This window comes from Drosophila santomea, chromosome 2L (genome assembly GCF_016746245.2).
Source record: "Drosophila santomea strain STO CAGO 1482 chromosome 2L, Prin_Dsan_1.1, whole genome shotgun sequence".
NCBI classification, from domain to species: domain Eukaryota; kingdom Metazoa; phylum Arthropoda; class Insecta; order Diptera; family Drosophilidae; genus Drosophila; species Drosophila santomea.
The window spans coordinates 13,718,467-13,734,569 of NC_053016.2; the positions used below are offsets into that span (position 1 = coordinate 13,718,467).

The 16,103-nt window shown below is 42.9% G+C and overlaps 1 protein-coding gene across 4 annotated transcripts in view; it reads left to right on the forward strand.

The window, feature by feature from the left end:
- Window positions 1–16,103, forward strand: part of LOC120449057 (lachesin) — a 47,517-nt gene that overhangs the window by 13,276 nt on the left and 18,138 nt on the right. For 3 of the 4 annotated variants that reach the window (XM_039631392.2, XM_044005831.1, XM_044005830.1), the window contains exons 3-6: window positions 8,280–8,354; window positions 11,894–11,991; window positions 13,174–13,319; window positions 13,479–13,540. In XM_039631392.2, coding sequence (XP_039487326.2) covers window positions 8,280–8,354; window positions 11,894–11,991; window positions 13,174–13,319; window positions 13,479–13,540 — 381 coding nt within the window. Of the gene's footprint in view, window positions 1–8,279; window positions 8,355–11,669; window positions 11,785–11,893; window positions 11,992–13,173; window positions 13,320–13,478; window positions 13,541–16,103 lie in introns of those variants that run through there. The other variant, XM_044005832.1, reaches the window with a different exon arrangement.

A 16,103-nucleotide genomic window follows, 5' to 3' on the forward strand; every position in this document is an offset into this window, starting at 1 on the left:
ATATGATTCTTATTTGCGAACCCCATTACAATGATGTCAAAGCAGTGAGGCATCACAACTATTCACCACGAATTGGCATATTTCTTGGATAGGGCAATCAAACACAACCTTAAAGTTTTTTATTTCTTTCCTTTTCTTTTTTTTGATTTAGCAGCAGAGTGCCGGTCGCAATGTCAACTTTGACGCCCTTGCCAAGTGGTAACAAAAAGTTTTGAGTGGCTTAAACTCGGTATCCTTCGCAAAGCTATCTGGATGTTATTTCAAGTGAATTATGGGACTGGCAGTCTGGTCGGGCCCAAAAAACAGCTTGGCTCATTGAGCACATATTGGGGGTAGTGACGATAAACGCTGCGGGGTGTGGAGTTCCAGGAGCACGTGCTTGGTTAGCTTTAGTGGCTGTTTAAGTTGTCATTGTCCGCCCACAATCCACAGCATAATTACGGGCACACATGGCGTATGCGTATTCTGGCTTACTCCTGACTCGACACGCGCCCTCCTTCCCCCCAATCCCCTGGCAACTGCCTTCCAGGCTCACAGCACACACACACACAAGTGACCACTTAAGTTTTCTTTGTCTGTGGCCTGTGGGCAGCAAGTCGAGTCCTGCGCCTTCGCATCCCGTGTCCTGCCCTTCCTTCCGCTGAGGCGGCTCAACAAGTGGACAAACGTTGACATTGCACACAATGTTCAACCTCTGAAAATATATTCTCTTCCTCCGCAAATGTGTGTGTGCTTGCGATTGTGCCAGTGTCTACTTATGACAAAAAGTGATTGACATTGTGATTGATGGCACTTTGGGTCGTCGGTTTCTGGGTTTATGACTTGACATGATGACCAACTCTATTCCACCCATGAAATTTACGTAAAGGGGTTATGGTCGAGATGGGATTCACTCCGCTGTTGGGGATTTGCATTCGGGCTTAATAGTTATATATAATTTTAAATATTTCTTGTTAAATGAATGAGTCTTTATGACCTTCACTGTGTTCTGAAGTCTGTTCGCCTTGAAATGTAATGGAATACCATAAAAGACGTTTGATCAAATTCCTTATTAATTTGCAGCTAATTTGGGTACGAAATGTGCTGTCATATTTAAAGATGATTAATTGAGGAATTCATCTATAATTACCCAAGAAACAGATAACGAACACAACTTGAACCCAGATTTTAAATCAATTATCTACTTTAAAGGAACTAGTCTGTACTGCAGTGAGTTCCCACTATAACGACTTGGGTTGTTATATATCTGGTTAAACTTGCTGACAATAACCTCCAATTAGCTTTGCATCTCGGGTCAAGTTCCGCTTTAGTCGAATTTAATTTTCGTATGGTTTTCCCAAATCGTTTACCCCAGCCATTTTCACCATTTCCATTCGACTGTTTTCACCCGTTACTTCAGTGGAGACGGGGTATGTTCTACTTCTTGGCTGACTTGTAACCAATCTGCATCACACATATGAACTGTTTAAATCCGATAAATGTGAAACAAACACTACGTAGAAAATCACTGTGTAGCTTCGAATCGTTTCCTTCTAACTCAATAGTTTCTTAAAGAACACTGTACCTGTACAGACACTTCGTTGCTAGCTGCGTATGAGGTATCATGAAGTCGAGGCACTCCCTCTTGTATTCAGCAATTGCCGCTGATGTGCCAGCGATTGTTTGACAATTTTCAACAATTCCCATGGACTGCAAAAATTTGCCGCCCTCCGCTCGCTGTGTCTTCTATGTCAATTCCCTTTTATTCGCGCCCATTTTCCGGTTGTCTATGCCCGTGTGTGTTCGTGTTTGTGTTTGTGTTAGTGCTCGTTTTTGTGCGTGTTGGCTTTTTTCACACGCTTTCGCGCTGCACCTAAAAGTATGCACGACTTTTTCACGCTGGCTTGCTGCAAGTCCTGGCAGTCAAGCGTATGCGCTGCCGAGTGGAGCGGTAATCAAAAGGGGGGGTGGAGCTGGGCTGGGAGCTGAACAATCACGGGGGCTGTTGGCCTTTGAGGCTCTGTTGTCGTTTATTTGCCTCAGTTCTTGTAATTTGTGTTTTATGTTGGCCCGCTGTTGTTTTTCTTCTGTTTGCTATTGCGCTTTTGCGCTGCTGCCTCCAGGCGAGTACCTGTTAAAGCTTCTATTTTTGTATCCGCTGTCCGTTTGAAGATGCCCTCTTGCCCACCTGATCGCCTTGAAATGCTCAGTCAAATGAAATTTACTGAATGTTGATTTTGGACATCAAAAATGCCGCTCAGCTCAATTAGGTTGCGCAAAAGTTTCCCATTAAAACGAAGACACAAACAGAAAACGCGAGTGAATGCTGTGGGAATCCGTGCTTCCTTTTTTGGACTGCTAATTTGAAAGACTTTGCCGTTCTTGGAACTTCATCGCTTTGTTGTCCAAACAAATTGCTAGAAACTTGCAGCAGAGACGGATCAGGCTTCTGGCTCACGTCCGGAAAGTGATGTGCTGCCAAAGTTGGCTTAGAAACTTGGCCAGCGAGAGATTGATGACCGGAATGGTCGTGAAGGTGTTGCGCTCGGATAAGACGCATCTGGATCCTCAGCTCTCCTCCATCCACTGAGCCGTGTAAATGCGGCTAATTGGAATCATTAGCCGGGCCACGGCAAACACTGGCAAGCACTTGGGAATCATAGACAAATTTGCGCAAATTTCGGCCAGTTGTTGACACCACCGAAAATGATAATCCGGCGCTTGTCTGGCAGGCCAATAAATCATCTGGCCCGCCGGCAGACACTGAAAGGGAATTGGCTTAAGTGCGTTAGCAAAATCAACAGCGGCTGTCCCCGGCAGCAGGTGCTCGGCTTCTCAGGACCTTCCATCCTCCATCCACCATCCACCATGCAGCATTCACCATTCACCATTTACCATTCACCATTCACCATCCAGCGCAAATAGCAGATAGGCGTACGTACAGAGATTGGCCGAAATCCAGAGAGGGCCTAAAGCTGTCCGCGAATACTCGAGTTTCGAGTCTGGAGCCGCGTTCGCGTTTTTGTTGCATAATATTTGGGGCTCTGGCAATATATACATATTTTCATTTGTTTGCCCTTGTTTTTTTTTGGTTCTGTTTTGGCTACGCCTTCGCCGTGTTTGGGCTGTTCCCGCTTCCTGTAACTGCGTGTTCCTCTTCCGGTTCCGTTCAGCTCCCCGTCCCCTCGTATCTGCCACGTTGTCTGGCAGGAGTGGCAGGAGTGGCAGGCAGGACTGCCAGCGACAATGTTCGGATGGCAAATTTAAGGCATATTTCTTGGCGCTGGGCCGCGGGAAAAATGGCATAATAAATAAATCTACTTTGAATTAGCGCCATTTACTTTACATTTATTCTCTGCCGCCGTGCAATTTATAGCACTCAACGCACTCTTCCCTAGCCTTCTTCTCCGCATTTTTTTATTTCCTTTTTTTTTAAGGATATTTTTGCGTTTGTTGTTTCTGTCGTTTCAATTTGGCGGCGCGTGCTCTTTGGCTAATGAAGTTTTGAGGTTAGACAGCAGGAAAATGAGAGCAGCCTGGAGGTGTGCAGCTAAGTGGACTTGAAAAGCGTCGCGCTTTAACAAAAATTTGCGTAATATTCATATTTTAAACCTAGACTTAAATCAGCCAAACAAATCCCTATTCGTTCTAATTCAACGCAATTATTCGTGCAGTTGAAAAAAGATTCCTTCTCTGTGTTGCGTAGATATCTCATATTAAAGCATATTAAAGACATACAATATTAAAACATACAAAAATGGAAATTTGGATTGGGATGTATTTAAATGTATTTAAACTAAAGCCTTATAAATTTTACTGCTCATTAAGGAAGCCACAAAAAATTGTCACGATTAAATGTTAAAAAATCGTTTATTAACTACAACGTAAACCTATAATCTTTTTAAAGCTTTGCAATATATTTATTTGATATAGCCAGTTTTTTTTTCGAAATAGCCTGTTTAATGAGCAGGTGACCAATTTTGTAAATGAATTTTCTTTTGGTGAAATGTTTTTTATTGTAAAAAATACTCTACATAGTTGTTTTTTTGCCTTTTAAGACAAATAATGCTATGAAATATAGCACCTTAGTTAATTAAATAAATCTTAGTATGTGTGCCGAGTTCAACAACCCAGATAGTTTTCCTCTCCAAGTTTTCACTGAAAATGGCAAGGAGGAGTGCAAACATGCACACTGTAAATAATCATAGCAGAGCCCTCATACGCCACTCGAATAGATTTGATCCAACCATTGCAGAGATGCTAGTCCGTAAGAGAGCACTGAGAAGACGTTATATTCGAACGCACAGTCCTGAGGATAAAGCTCAATGGCATAGATGCGCCAGAGAGCTTCACGTTGCCATGGCTGAATTGAAAAATGCGCAATTCGAACATATGCTAACCAATATGGATTATTCTAATGATTCCACTTTTATTATGTGGTCCTTTACCAAAAAAGTAAAAAGAATGCCACAGAAAGTTACGCCTCTGAAGAACAGCAATGGTAACTGGTGTCGCTCCTTAGAAGAGCAAGTACAAACATTTGCGGAACACCTTGGCGACAGATTCACTGCGTTTAATTTCGCATCCGAGGGGGATATCAACAGTATAAACGAAGTACTACAGCGCCCATTCCAGATGTCACCTCCAATAAGACCTATCCGTCTGGAAGAAGTCTCAAACATGATACGTACCCTCAAAAGACGAAAGGCGCCAGGTCACGACCTAATAAGCAACGCAGTACTTAAAATCCTTCCCAAGAGAGCACTATTACTTATCACATTGATATTCAATGCGATACTTAGAGTGCAATACTTTCCCAAAAAATGGAAGAGTGCTAGAATCAGTATGATTCTAAAGCCAGGGAAGCCGGAACAGGATCCAAGCTCCTACCGGCCTATCAGTCTCCTGCCCTCCTTATCGAAGGTAATGGAAAGGCTGATAGCTTCCCGACTTATAATACATCTAGAAGACAATGATACTATCCCAATGCACCAATTCGGATTCAGAGCTGGCCACAGTACGATTGAGCAACTGCACCGTGTAGTCAATCATATCCTGAAGGCCTATGACCATAAAGAATACTGCAACGGAATCTTCCTCGACATTCAACAGGCATTTGATAGAGTTTGGATCCCGGGACTACTAGCCAAAGTCAAAACAGCGTTGCCAGCCAACCTGTTTGAGCTCATCAGATCGTTTCTCACAAACAGAGAGTTTTGCGTCCAGTCCAGAGACGCAACCTCTGTAAATGTTGCCATTGCAGCTGGCGTACCTCAAGGAAGCGTCTTAGGACCGATACTTTACTCCATCTATACAGCAGACATCCCCAAGCCAAGCTATTATGAAATGACCAATGACAACAGCAAAATGCTGCTGGCCAGCTTCGCTGACGACGTCTGCTTTCTCAGCTCCTCGAACAGTGAGACCGAGTCGTCACAAATGCTGCAAACTTATCTCAACGAATTCGAGAAATGGGCCATGGCGAACAACATCAAAATTAACGAAAGCAAATGCGTAAACGTTTGCTTTACGTTACGCCGTAAAACAACTCCTGCGGTACACATTAATAATGTGGACATAGAGCAAGCAACTAAGGCGAAATACCTAGGCCTCACACTGGACAAACGCCTAACCTTCCGAGATCATATTGCCAGAGTCGTCAAAATGTGCAACCTAAAGCGTAACCAACTATTCTGGATGCTAAATAAGAAAAGCAAACTACCTTTAAGATGCAAGCGTCAGATTTATCAGCAAATTATCGCACCTACTTGGAGTACGGCATCCAAATTTGGGGAGTGGCGGCTGCGTCCCACCGAAAACGATTCCAAACCGTCCAGAACAAAACATTAAGACAAATCACTGGCTGTGACTGGTTCGTTAGCGGCCAAACGCTTCACAATGATTTAAACCTGAGCCTTGTTGAAGACCAAATCTCGTTCTTCTCAAGCAGATACAACGATCGACTAACTGCCCACCGTAATCGTCTCGCCCGGAGATTACAGGGGGCTATCCCAATTCGCAGGCTCAAAAGAAGATATTTTGGGCTGCTTCTAAGATGATAGTATGAATATATTATTTACCTGAAACCTCACTACTCGAAATTTGACCTATTCCTATATATTAAGATGAAAACAAATTATATTTTATAATTAAGAGATTATTTACTTAAGACAACATTTAGGTTAAAGGCTTTAATTGACCTGTTCCTGAATAATATTAAATAAAGATGTTAATTAATTTAAAAAAAAAAAAAATACTCTACATAGTTGTTTTTTTGCCTTTTAAGACAAATAATGCTATGAAATATAGCACCTTAGTTAATTAAATAAATCTTAGTATGTGTGCCGAGTTCAACAACCCAGATAGTTTTCCTCTCCAAGTTTTCACTGAAAATGGCAGACAACATTTCTCTTTGAACCTCGAATCCTTATCAAAGATTCAGCTGTTCTATTGCTTCTGACTCGAAATTGCCACAGAGTCGCTGGCATCACAAACCCCAGGATCCGTGACTCCTCCTCTCTTTCCCCCATCATTAGTTCTCGCTGGGAATCTTTCACGGTCACGTCGTTGCGCCTGCAAATCACGTCATACTAGGCACAAAAAGAGCAACAGAGCCGGACCAGAATCGGGAACTTTTTGGGCAACTCTCGGAACACTTTCTTTCCGGTTTTTTCTCTGTGCTGTCTGCGGCGCAGGCACGTAGCAGTGCCTGGAAACATTTGTTGGCCCACTCGATGCGTTTTCCATGTCTGCACATGGAGCGAAAGCCACAAGGAGCGGGAAATGCACTGGCATGCTTTGGAGAAATGGGTAGTGACGGGCGCCTGCAAGTATGCAACACAAAATATTACAAACAGCAGCCCAGACCCAGTCGCATACAAAACTTGCTCGCCAGCAGTTGATTCTTGCCTGGCCCTGCCTTTCTTCCCAACCAGTTAGCCAACAATTTCTCGTATATACGAACGAGAAATCGAATTTATTGCATACTATTGTGCGTTTCCAGCAACCACAAAACGTATTTGCATTGCCAGCCAGCTGCGACAGATGTGGGAAAAGTCGGAAAAGTCGGAAAGGCCGGAAGAGTCGGAAGAGACGGAAGAGACGGAACAGTCGCCTCCTGCCCAGTTAGCATGTGCTATACGTTTATTAAAATGCAAACGGCTTCGACTCGTAGATGCAGTCGCAACACGAAAATTAATTGAAAACTCAGTGCTTTTCCTCCGGTCTCCGGTTCAAACGGCACTGCCTTGGCATTCAACTCGCTCTGAATCACCCAGCACATCCCTATTCACACTCACATCCCCATTCACATTCACATTCACATACACGGCGAATGCGAATCCATTTGCGCTATTGACTCGTCTGTCTGCACGCAAGGAGACACGCGTTCAAGGTCTCACCGGTTATAGATGACATTATTTTATGGCGCAGCCGGAGTGGCCGGAAAATGCGATACAAAAGTATGTGTGCCAAGGTGCCGGGCGTGGAATGGAAATGGAAATCAATAACGAAATAGTCGTCAACTTGGGAAAATATAAATTTTCTATGCCAAAATAACTCATTTCAGCAATGGGCAAAGAGCTCTTTAATAATTTTTGTGCGCGTTTATTTTTGTGAAATTTTTAATTTATAAATTTGATTTCGGTTTCGTAATTTGTAAATACACTGGCTTGTTAATTAACTTATGCGATTTGTATTTGCGCACATTTTCCCAGCGCTGCCAGAGCTGCGGTTCGAGTTTCCACATTCTAAGCGCGAGCTCATAAACGTAAATCTATTTACCCATTTGCTGGCATTTGCTAAATATTTTATGGCGCGTGCCGATGCAACGTAAAATGCATTTTACCTGTTACCTGCGGGAATTGAAAACCCTCCACCCAATCGATTTCATCTGCACCACCGATGCAGCTGCACAAAAGTCAAATTGCAACTTCATTTTGTGGCTGTGAAAATTACAAGCTGAGCGCCAGCAGAGAAAGGCGTTGAAAAAGCGACCTTAAAATATTGGAAAAGTTCACGAAACGAGAAATTTCCTGCCTTGGCATTCTGGGCGTGTTGGGTGCGGTTTTGGGGTTTTAAGCTGGCCAATTTGGCAGGAGTGTGGACGGGAGGGCGGTGGGGTATCTGTTTATATTCCTTACACACTTCTCACCACAAATTGAATTTGCACTAAGGATAACCAAGCCAATATTAACTACCTCTCTAAATGTACATTCCGTCTCTCGTTTCATTGCTCTTCCTCCGGATGAACTCTCAACACTTTTCATGCCATGCCCGGCACTCGGAATGAAATCTTGCAGCGGAAATGCAAAATAAGGATGAGCTGCTGGAGGACATACGCGAGGATACGGTCGTCAATGCGATTCCCGAGAAAGGTAAGTCACTTGCAATGCCAGCTCATCCTCGCATCGCCAATTCACACGACTTGGATACCCATGCACACGGATGACGGGGAGAGGGGGGTTTGCAGAAGGATTTTATGTCCTGCGACGAGGCACAGGCACATTGGCTTATAATGCATGCTTCACGGATGCGATAGTGCACTTAAGTGCCTTATTGGATGGGAGGAATTGCATTGAGTATTTTCCGGACTGCTGCAGCCTAATGATTTCAAGGTTGAAACACATCACTTATTCAGAGGGTCGAATGGATTTTAATCGGTGCAAGTGAACTATTATAAATTCATTTGTTTTGTTGAAAGTCAATTTAAGTGCATCTGAGGGTTAACAAATTTAAAATTACCCAATTAGGCCGAGTATTGATTTCAGATTTGATACAGTTATTTGTTCGACCAGTGAGCTCTGGTTTTAATTGTCCTATCACTCAACTTTAAATGCTTTTATTTAAAAAGTGAATGTCTAATTATTAATTGGTACAGCAATTATAGCAGAACCCATAATCAAATGATTGATTTCCTTATTACGAGTATTAAGAACAATTAATTGTCAGCCCGACGCGTCGGTCACATCCACCTGAGTTTGCAGCCGTGTCCTTTTTATGTCTCTTAAACTTATCCCCAGTGTCGTCACGTGCTCAGTCCTTGTCTGAGTCCCAGCATCCCCTGCCCTCTGCTTTTCCCTAAAACGGCGCCATTAAGTCAGTTGCTTTTCCCCGCGCTTTTCCGCCTGCCCGCTTTCCCCCACCCTCTGGTGTCTCTGAATACGAGTTGCTTGGCTCTTGTAGCAGTCTTTCTCTCGCTTTTAAATTTTATTTATTGTAAATTGTATTTGAAACGTGCTGAGGTTCAGTTTTCTCTGCACAGAGACGGCGGACAAATGTCAAGCTTGCCCTTGGCATGGATATGGTATGGTATGGTATGTATGCAGGATATGGGATATGGGATGTTGGCTGTGGGAGAAAGTGAGGCAGCCTGCATGTGAGTGTGTGTGTGTATATCTCGAACACATCTCGTGCGAGTGTGTTAGTGTGTCGTGCAAGTTAATAGAGTTGTTTAGCATTTAAATAGCGCCATTTACTTGTTGTTGCCTTTTCTGCCTCTGGATGTTGCCGTTGCGCTTATTAAGTTGAAATGCCAGTCAAGTCGACTTGACTTAATAAAGTTGGTTTTAAGCAGCGGAAGGAAAATGGGAAATTGTGCCTAGTGAGCTTGAGAAAGTGCTCCATTAGCCACTGGTAACTAAGTCTAAGTAATTTATAATATCAAGCGAGGAAACTGAAACTCGAATTGCATATGATGCCCAACGCTTTCTGTGTTGTACCCAGCCAGCTGTATCCTGTATCCTGGAATCCCTTAAGCTGAGTTTTTATGCAGGACACTAAGCCTCCAAAGAATATGCCCTAAACGGCGATTTACAATTTCTTTTCATACATCATAAACATTATGCTAAGCACTCAGAGCCATGGATGCGAGGGTGCCTTTGGCATTTATCCACTTCAGATACAAAGCAAATGCCCATTAAATCCTAATTTCATATGCCCATAAATCCACTAAACAATCACACTTTCAATCCCGAAGACGAAGCGCAAAATATGTAACAAATTTCCACATATTCACACACGACCACCTCCAAGAAAGTATGCCATAAAGCCCCTCCAACCACCCACACACGCAGGCATATCCTTGTTGTCTGGATGGATGTATCAATAAGCGGAGGCAAATCAAATGAGTTCGCAAAAGGCGGCAGGCGATGACAAAACAGTTTGCGATGTGGCCCAGAACAAGGACCTTATGCTTCGGCTCTGACGAATTGAAGCCCGTGTTATCGAGCTTATTAGTGATATCCTCCACTCGTTCGGGTTGGGTTTCATTATTATTATCAAGTGAGGTGCACAGGAGATACAAGATGAATGCTTTGAAAAGATCTTAGCTCTCCCCCTTAAATCCGCGGTGGATAAAGTTACCACATGTGTAAATTTCTAGTGCAGTAGTCCATTATTCATATATATGGTTAATATTAAGTCGTGGCTCTCCACAATTGCATTCCATTTTGATTATTTGAATAACTTTAAAAGCTTTAATATCCTTTAAAAACAAAGTGCTTTAACTTAAAGTGCTGAACTTAAAGGTTTATCCAAATATCCATACTTTTCCAAATTATACCCAAGTAAAGTTGGCATCTGTAAATTAAGAAATTCTTCTATAACATCGGAGAATCGAACTATATGTTAATATGAGTAATTTCCTAACTAATATTCCATGGAATTAAAGTCCACGAGCAGAACGCCCACCAATCGGCAACTACCCGAAGCCAATGAGGGTATCGTTGACAACTCGAAACGTGATGTTTAGGAAGAGATTAGGCGACAATAAACGACAGGACGGGGACTCGCAAAAGGACGAAACGAGCGAAAGGTCGCCGTTCTCTCGATGTTGCGCATTTTGCTGCCGCAATTGAGATTTACGGCCGCATCAATAAACATCAAAAAAACTCGCCCCGCCACTTTCTTGGCCATCACCCTTGCTTATCGCCTTGTTTACGCATTTTAAGTACAAGATTGTTATGTGTTGATTTGCCTTAACCGATGCGTGCCCCGCATATGAGAAAAAGCCTTCGTCTGGCTGGGTTTTTCATGTTTTTATTTCATTTTATTATTTTATTCCATGGCGTATGCGAAGCGCAAACTTCGTCGAGGCTTCTGAGCATGTCAGCGACAAACAAGAGCAAACACAAACAAAAAGCAGCGGCGTGAGGCGGCTAAGTTTTAAGTCCTGCCCCGCCTTTAGATTTTCCCCTCACCCAACCGCAAATCTGTTGCATACTTGCGGGCGCGCCTTTAAAGTCAACGCGCTTTTCCAACGCTTCGCTGAGCATTCCGTTGCTCCGTAGTGTGAGTGTGAGTGGGTGTGAGTGGATGTGGGTGTGTGTGTGTGGGTGTGTGGGTGCGCTGGGACTTTGATTGACTGGTTGAGAACTGGCTGACAGGGCAGTCGAGTCCATGATTGTTGCTGTTGACGTGGGTTATGCTAAACACAGCGGAATGACCGCCGGCCCACTGATATCTGATCTGAGCCAGGTCGCCTAAATTAAATGAAATTAAATTAAATGCAAAATATATTCATTCACACTAAATCACTTAAGCACGTATTTAACTAAAAGGTTAAGTAAGGAGATAGTAGGTCATGAAAAGGCCTCCCTCATTCGTATCACTTCATTTCTTTGTAACATATGTTTCAGTAGTTTTCCAGTTGATTTGGTAGTCGAATTGTCTTAGAATAAAGGTTCTTAACTTATACATGATATACATAGGTTAAGCTCCCCTATTCTAAGACAAGTGGGACCAAGATTAAATTGATTGATCATAGGATATAACTTGAAGATGCTCTTTCGTCCATTCGGAACAAAGGTATATACAGATGTTTCGATCATCCAATATAGGAAACAACCTGATATGTACCTTGTTTTAGATTAGACTAAGAACAATCCAGTAGTGATACCCACTTCCTCTCTTCCAGATCTTCCAAAGTTCGGGGAACTCCTGCAGAACGTGACGGTGCCCGTAAGTCGGGAGGCGGTACTCCAGTGCGTAGTCGACAATTTGCAGACCTACAAGGTGAGTTTTTGGTCCAAAACTATATGAATACATATCAATGCAACTGTTATGTTCCGTATAATAAGTATTCCTCATCACCTACCCTTAGAATCAATACTTGTTTTCCATCATGGATAGGTTATTACAAATTAAAGCACTACTCATGTGTCTCTTGTGTCGTAAAGAAGCGTTTTAGTCACCTAGACCATTCTCACATCATCGGCTTAAACGTTGCATAGTGGGGGTCCTAGAGTTTTACCTTTGCGTGCCGTGCTTTTCCATTATGTTGACCCTTTTGTTGGTCACGTTCCGGAGCCCATGGGCGTTACTTTGATTTCGTGACACACTAAAAGGTAAACAAACCGAAAATATATTTCAATGAATTGCCGAAACGAAAATAGCAAGGGTATTTTTCCATTCTGTTAGTCCATTTTGATTATATCTGGCCAGGTTATTGGAGGTCCTTAGTCCTTTGTAGTGCATTGTGTGGCCCAACGATGTTATCATTATCACTGTTGCGTGGGGGCAAACAAATTGAAAGATAGTTAAACTGTAGCCTGAATAGTGTGGAAGACAACAATTTCTCTACCTTATAGCTTGTGTGCCCCGTGAAGTTGGTTGGATTCGAGTCGAGTCGAGTTCTGTTGATCGCCAGAAAACGAAGCCGAAGAAGGAACAACCTCAGTAACCGGTGATCAATGGTAACTCGACCCTTGAATTAGATTTCCTTCCTTCGGTTGAATCAGATTTGATACCACTTTAAAAGTGTCCCAGACCGTATAGCAATCAAAGGCCAAAGCTATGCAATCAGGAATACTCAGAATCTGGTACAAAACACGCGGGCGATGCGATGATCCTTGCAGTTTCTTTGAGCTATATTTCATAATACCCCCGATGACAAAGGCGCCGCAAGGAAAGGTCTTTGTCAACCCGAGTACTAAGAATATAGAACAAAGTTAAAATCAATTTAACTCGCGGCATCCACTGGGCGCATTATCCAAAACGCTTTCCACCTTCTTGGCGACACTTTACCACATTTCGCGTTGAGGCGTTGAGACTGGCCGTAATAAATGAGCTCCGACCACGCCACTGGGGCATTAGCAGTGGGACGAGGAAATCGCTGAACGCTTTAGTTTTACAACTCAAATGTACCCAAAAATAAACGGCTTCTATTACTACAGTGTACATTTTTTGTTCTCCTAGATTGCGTGGCTACGTGTCGATACACAGACCATTTTAACGATACAAAATCACGTCATAACCAAAAATCATCGCATGAGCATAACTCACGCCGAGAAACGTGCCTGGATTTTGCGTATACGTGATGTGAAGGAGTCCGATAAAGGCTGGTAATGTATCCCCCTGCCCAGCTGCATGCTTTTCTAGCTAGTGGAAATCCCTTGAAATAAACCAGTACTTCAAGTGGCACCCATAATTGCAATGCTCCTCTGCCATCTGCAGATATCCATCAAATGACCCAATCCCAAACTCATTCGCATCGCTTGCAGGTACATGTGCCAAATAAACACGGATCCCATGAAGAGTCAAGTCGGCTATCTGGATGTTGTCGGTGAGTATTCCATATTAAAGGTTGCGTAACTCCCTGGCCACACACTCCCATTTTGGCTAACCCAATAGACCAAAGCTCGTCAAACAAAATTGATGCATGTATATGCATATGTAGGTATATACATACGTAGTTAAGTCTGAGGGGAGCTCAAATGAATTGTAATTTGGCTTGAGTGGCTCAACTCGGAGCCAGAACAAAGTTGCTGTTGATAGTTTTTCAAACTGCACTAATTGCTCAGCCAAGTGGCAATTGAATGCGAAAAGTGGGTTTGAGAAAGCGCAGTTGTGCAACTCCAACTATCGTGCTCTCGATTGAGTCTAATTGCGAAAAGAAGCAGCTGATATTCGACTTAAGCCAGACTCCGTGCCAGCGGAAAAGTTTTCACTTAACCAGCACATTAGTTCGGCCCGCAAAGTGTGAGGAGAGCGAAAGGTAATGAAACAATTTACATGCTACGTGCACCTGTACCATCCCCATTTACATCTACATCCACATCTATGTCCAGGTCGTCCATGTCGTCCATGTCCTGGCGTTAATTATTCAGACGGCGTAGACGTTGAAGCCGCACCGAAAAACCTCAGAGCTCACTGGGCGAAGGATTCGCCCCGTAGGCGAATTTAAAATGAATATGCCGCCCCTTTTTGCGGAGCTGGGGCTTTGTGTCCCACTTCCGGTTGCCCCGCTCCATGGCTCCATCCGCATAAGTAACCACTCTGGTTGATTGTGTTTTCATTGATGTTGAAATTCATTAAGGACCCAGTCCTTCTACTCGATACACTGAGCGCAACGACGCCGCCTCCTTGCCATGGAAGTAATTCCCACCCAGCCGCACTAAGTTCGTAAGCAAAATGGCAAGCCGCTTTAAATCAGCGCGGGTTTTCCCGCTGCCACTGACAAAGTGCTCGATATTATGGAGTTTGCCATTCAGCTCCCACACCCACCCACTTCCACTCCCACTCCCACCCACTCTGCCACACGCACACCCACCGCCCCACCGTTCAGCCAACGCGATGGCAACCAACTATTATTGTTGTCAGCGGCGGTTGTAGTTTTCCACACCGCGAAATAAGCAAATAAACGGCGGAGTGAAAGTGATCGGAACTCAGCAGTCAGTCGCTGGGATTTGGTAAGGGTAAGCTCAAAGAGCGTGTTTGACAGAAAGGCTGGGAAAAAGGATAATAGGTGAATTGGTGGTGACCTCATTTAGGATAACGAACCGCTACTGACATCAACCAAGCACTTAAAAGCCAAATCGTTGTGTTAGCCATACTATTAGGGAATATTAAATTACATGCACATATGTTAATAGGCTGAAATCGAGTATTGAATTATGATTATAAAGATAATGTGTCATTCCGGTTAACGCCTACTTTAGCTGGCAACAGCGAACGGGCTGGAAATAAATTACAGCAAACCAATAAATAAAAGCTGAAAATATTAAGAAAGAGGCTTAAAGGTTGGAGGCAGGTCAAATAAAAGTAAATTAATCCTTCCCCACGTAAAATAATTATCCATCGTTCATTTGCAACAGTTGGCTCATTTCAGGATTCATTTACAGAGTGACACACCAGGCATTTCTTGAAACTCTGGAAAACAAAAGAAAAATTAATTTAAAAATAAATTTTACGTTTATTTAATATGGCAGCGATTTTAAAGATTTTACCCCACAACGTTTTAGTTCTTCATTTGCCTTTTCTTAGGGAAACCTGTACAACATTTTAGCCCTTAGGGTTAAAACTTTGTCTGGGAAAACCACTATAATAAAACTGGCCATTATATATGAATATTTGAAAAAAGCCATTGCTATTTCTATTGCATTTCTATTGGGCAACTAGAGCTAGCCACCTACTAAATGAAACCTCTTTCAAAAATCTAACCAAAATGAATATTGGATAAAGGGACGAAGACCAGCAAAATACGGTCAAAAAATAGTTTTATACAAATATCAGTATTTTTGCACTTTAGTTTGGCTTCGAACTTTGTGAACTTGTTTTGCCTTGTTTGTCGGTTAGTTTGTTGTTTTTGGCGATGATTGTTTTGGGGATCAGTGGAAAAGCCAGCCAGGCATTGAATTATTTATATACAGCAATATTCTCACTGTTTCTCACTGATGTTTTGGCCATAGTTAAATGGGCTCACTCGAAAAGGTGGACGTGGGCCGCAGAAATCGACGAGCTGATTTGAATAGAGCTTAAAAATATGATGAATAGTTTAAATGGCGTATGTATTCGAATTCGATTGTGGTTTTTTTCTATAAGTTTACCGAAAATTGATTAAACCGATTATGGTTTTCCAATTGCGTATTAAAGTTCCCTAGTTTCTAAAGTATTTAAGCCCTTATCGATAATTCCCAAATCAGTCAAGCTTATACATATCTGCCAATTGCCGTCATCGCAAACCAATTGAAATTAATTTCTGTAACGTCAATTTAATCACACATCATTTCACCTGATTTCATAACTTATCAACGCATGCCGTGCGCAATAACAGCGCCAAAGAAAAGAAATTGCCAGCCACGCCCACTCGGGCCAGCCGCCCACACGGCCGCTTTCTGTGACACACG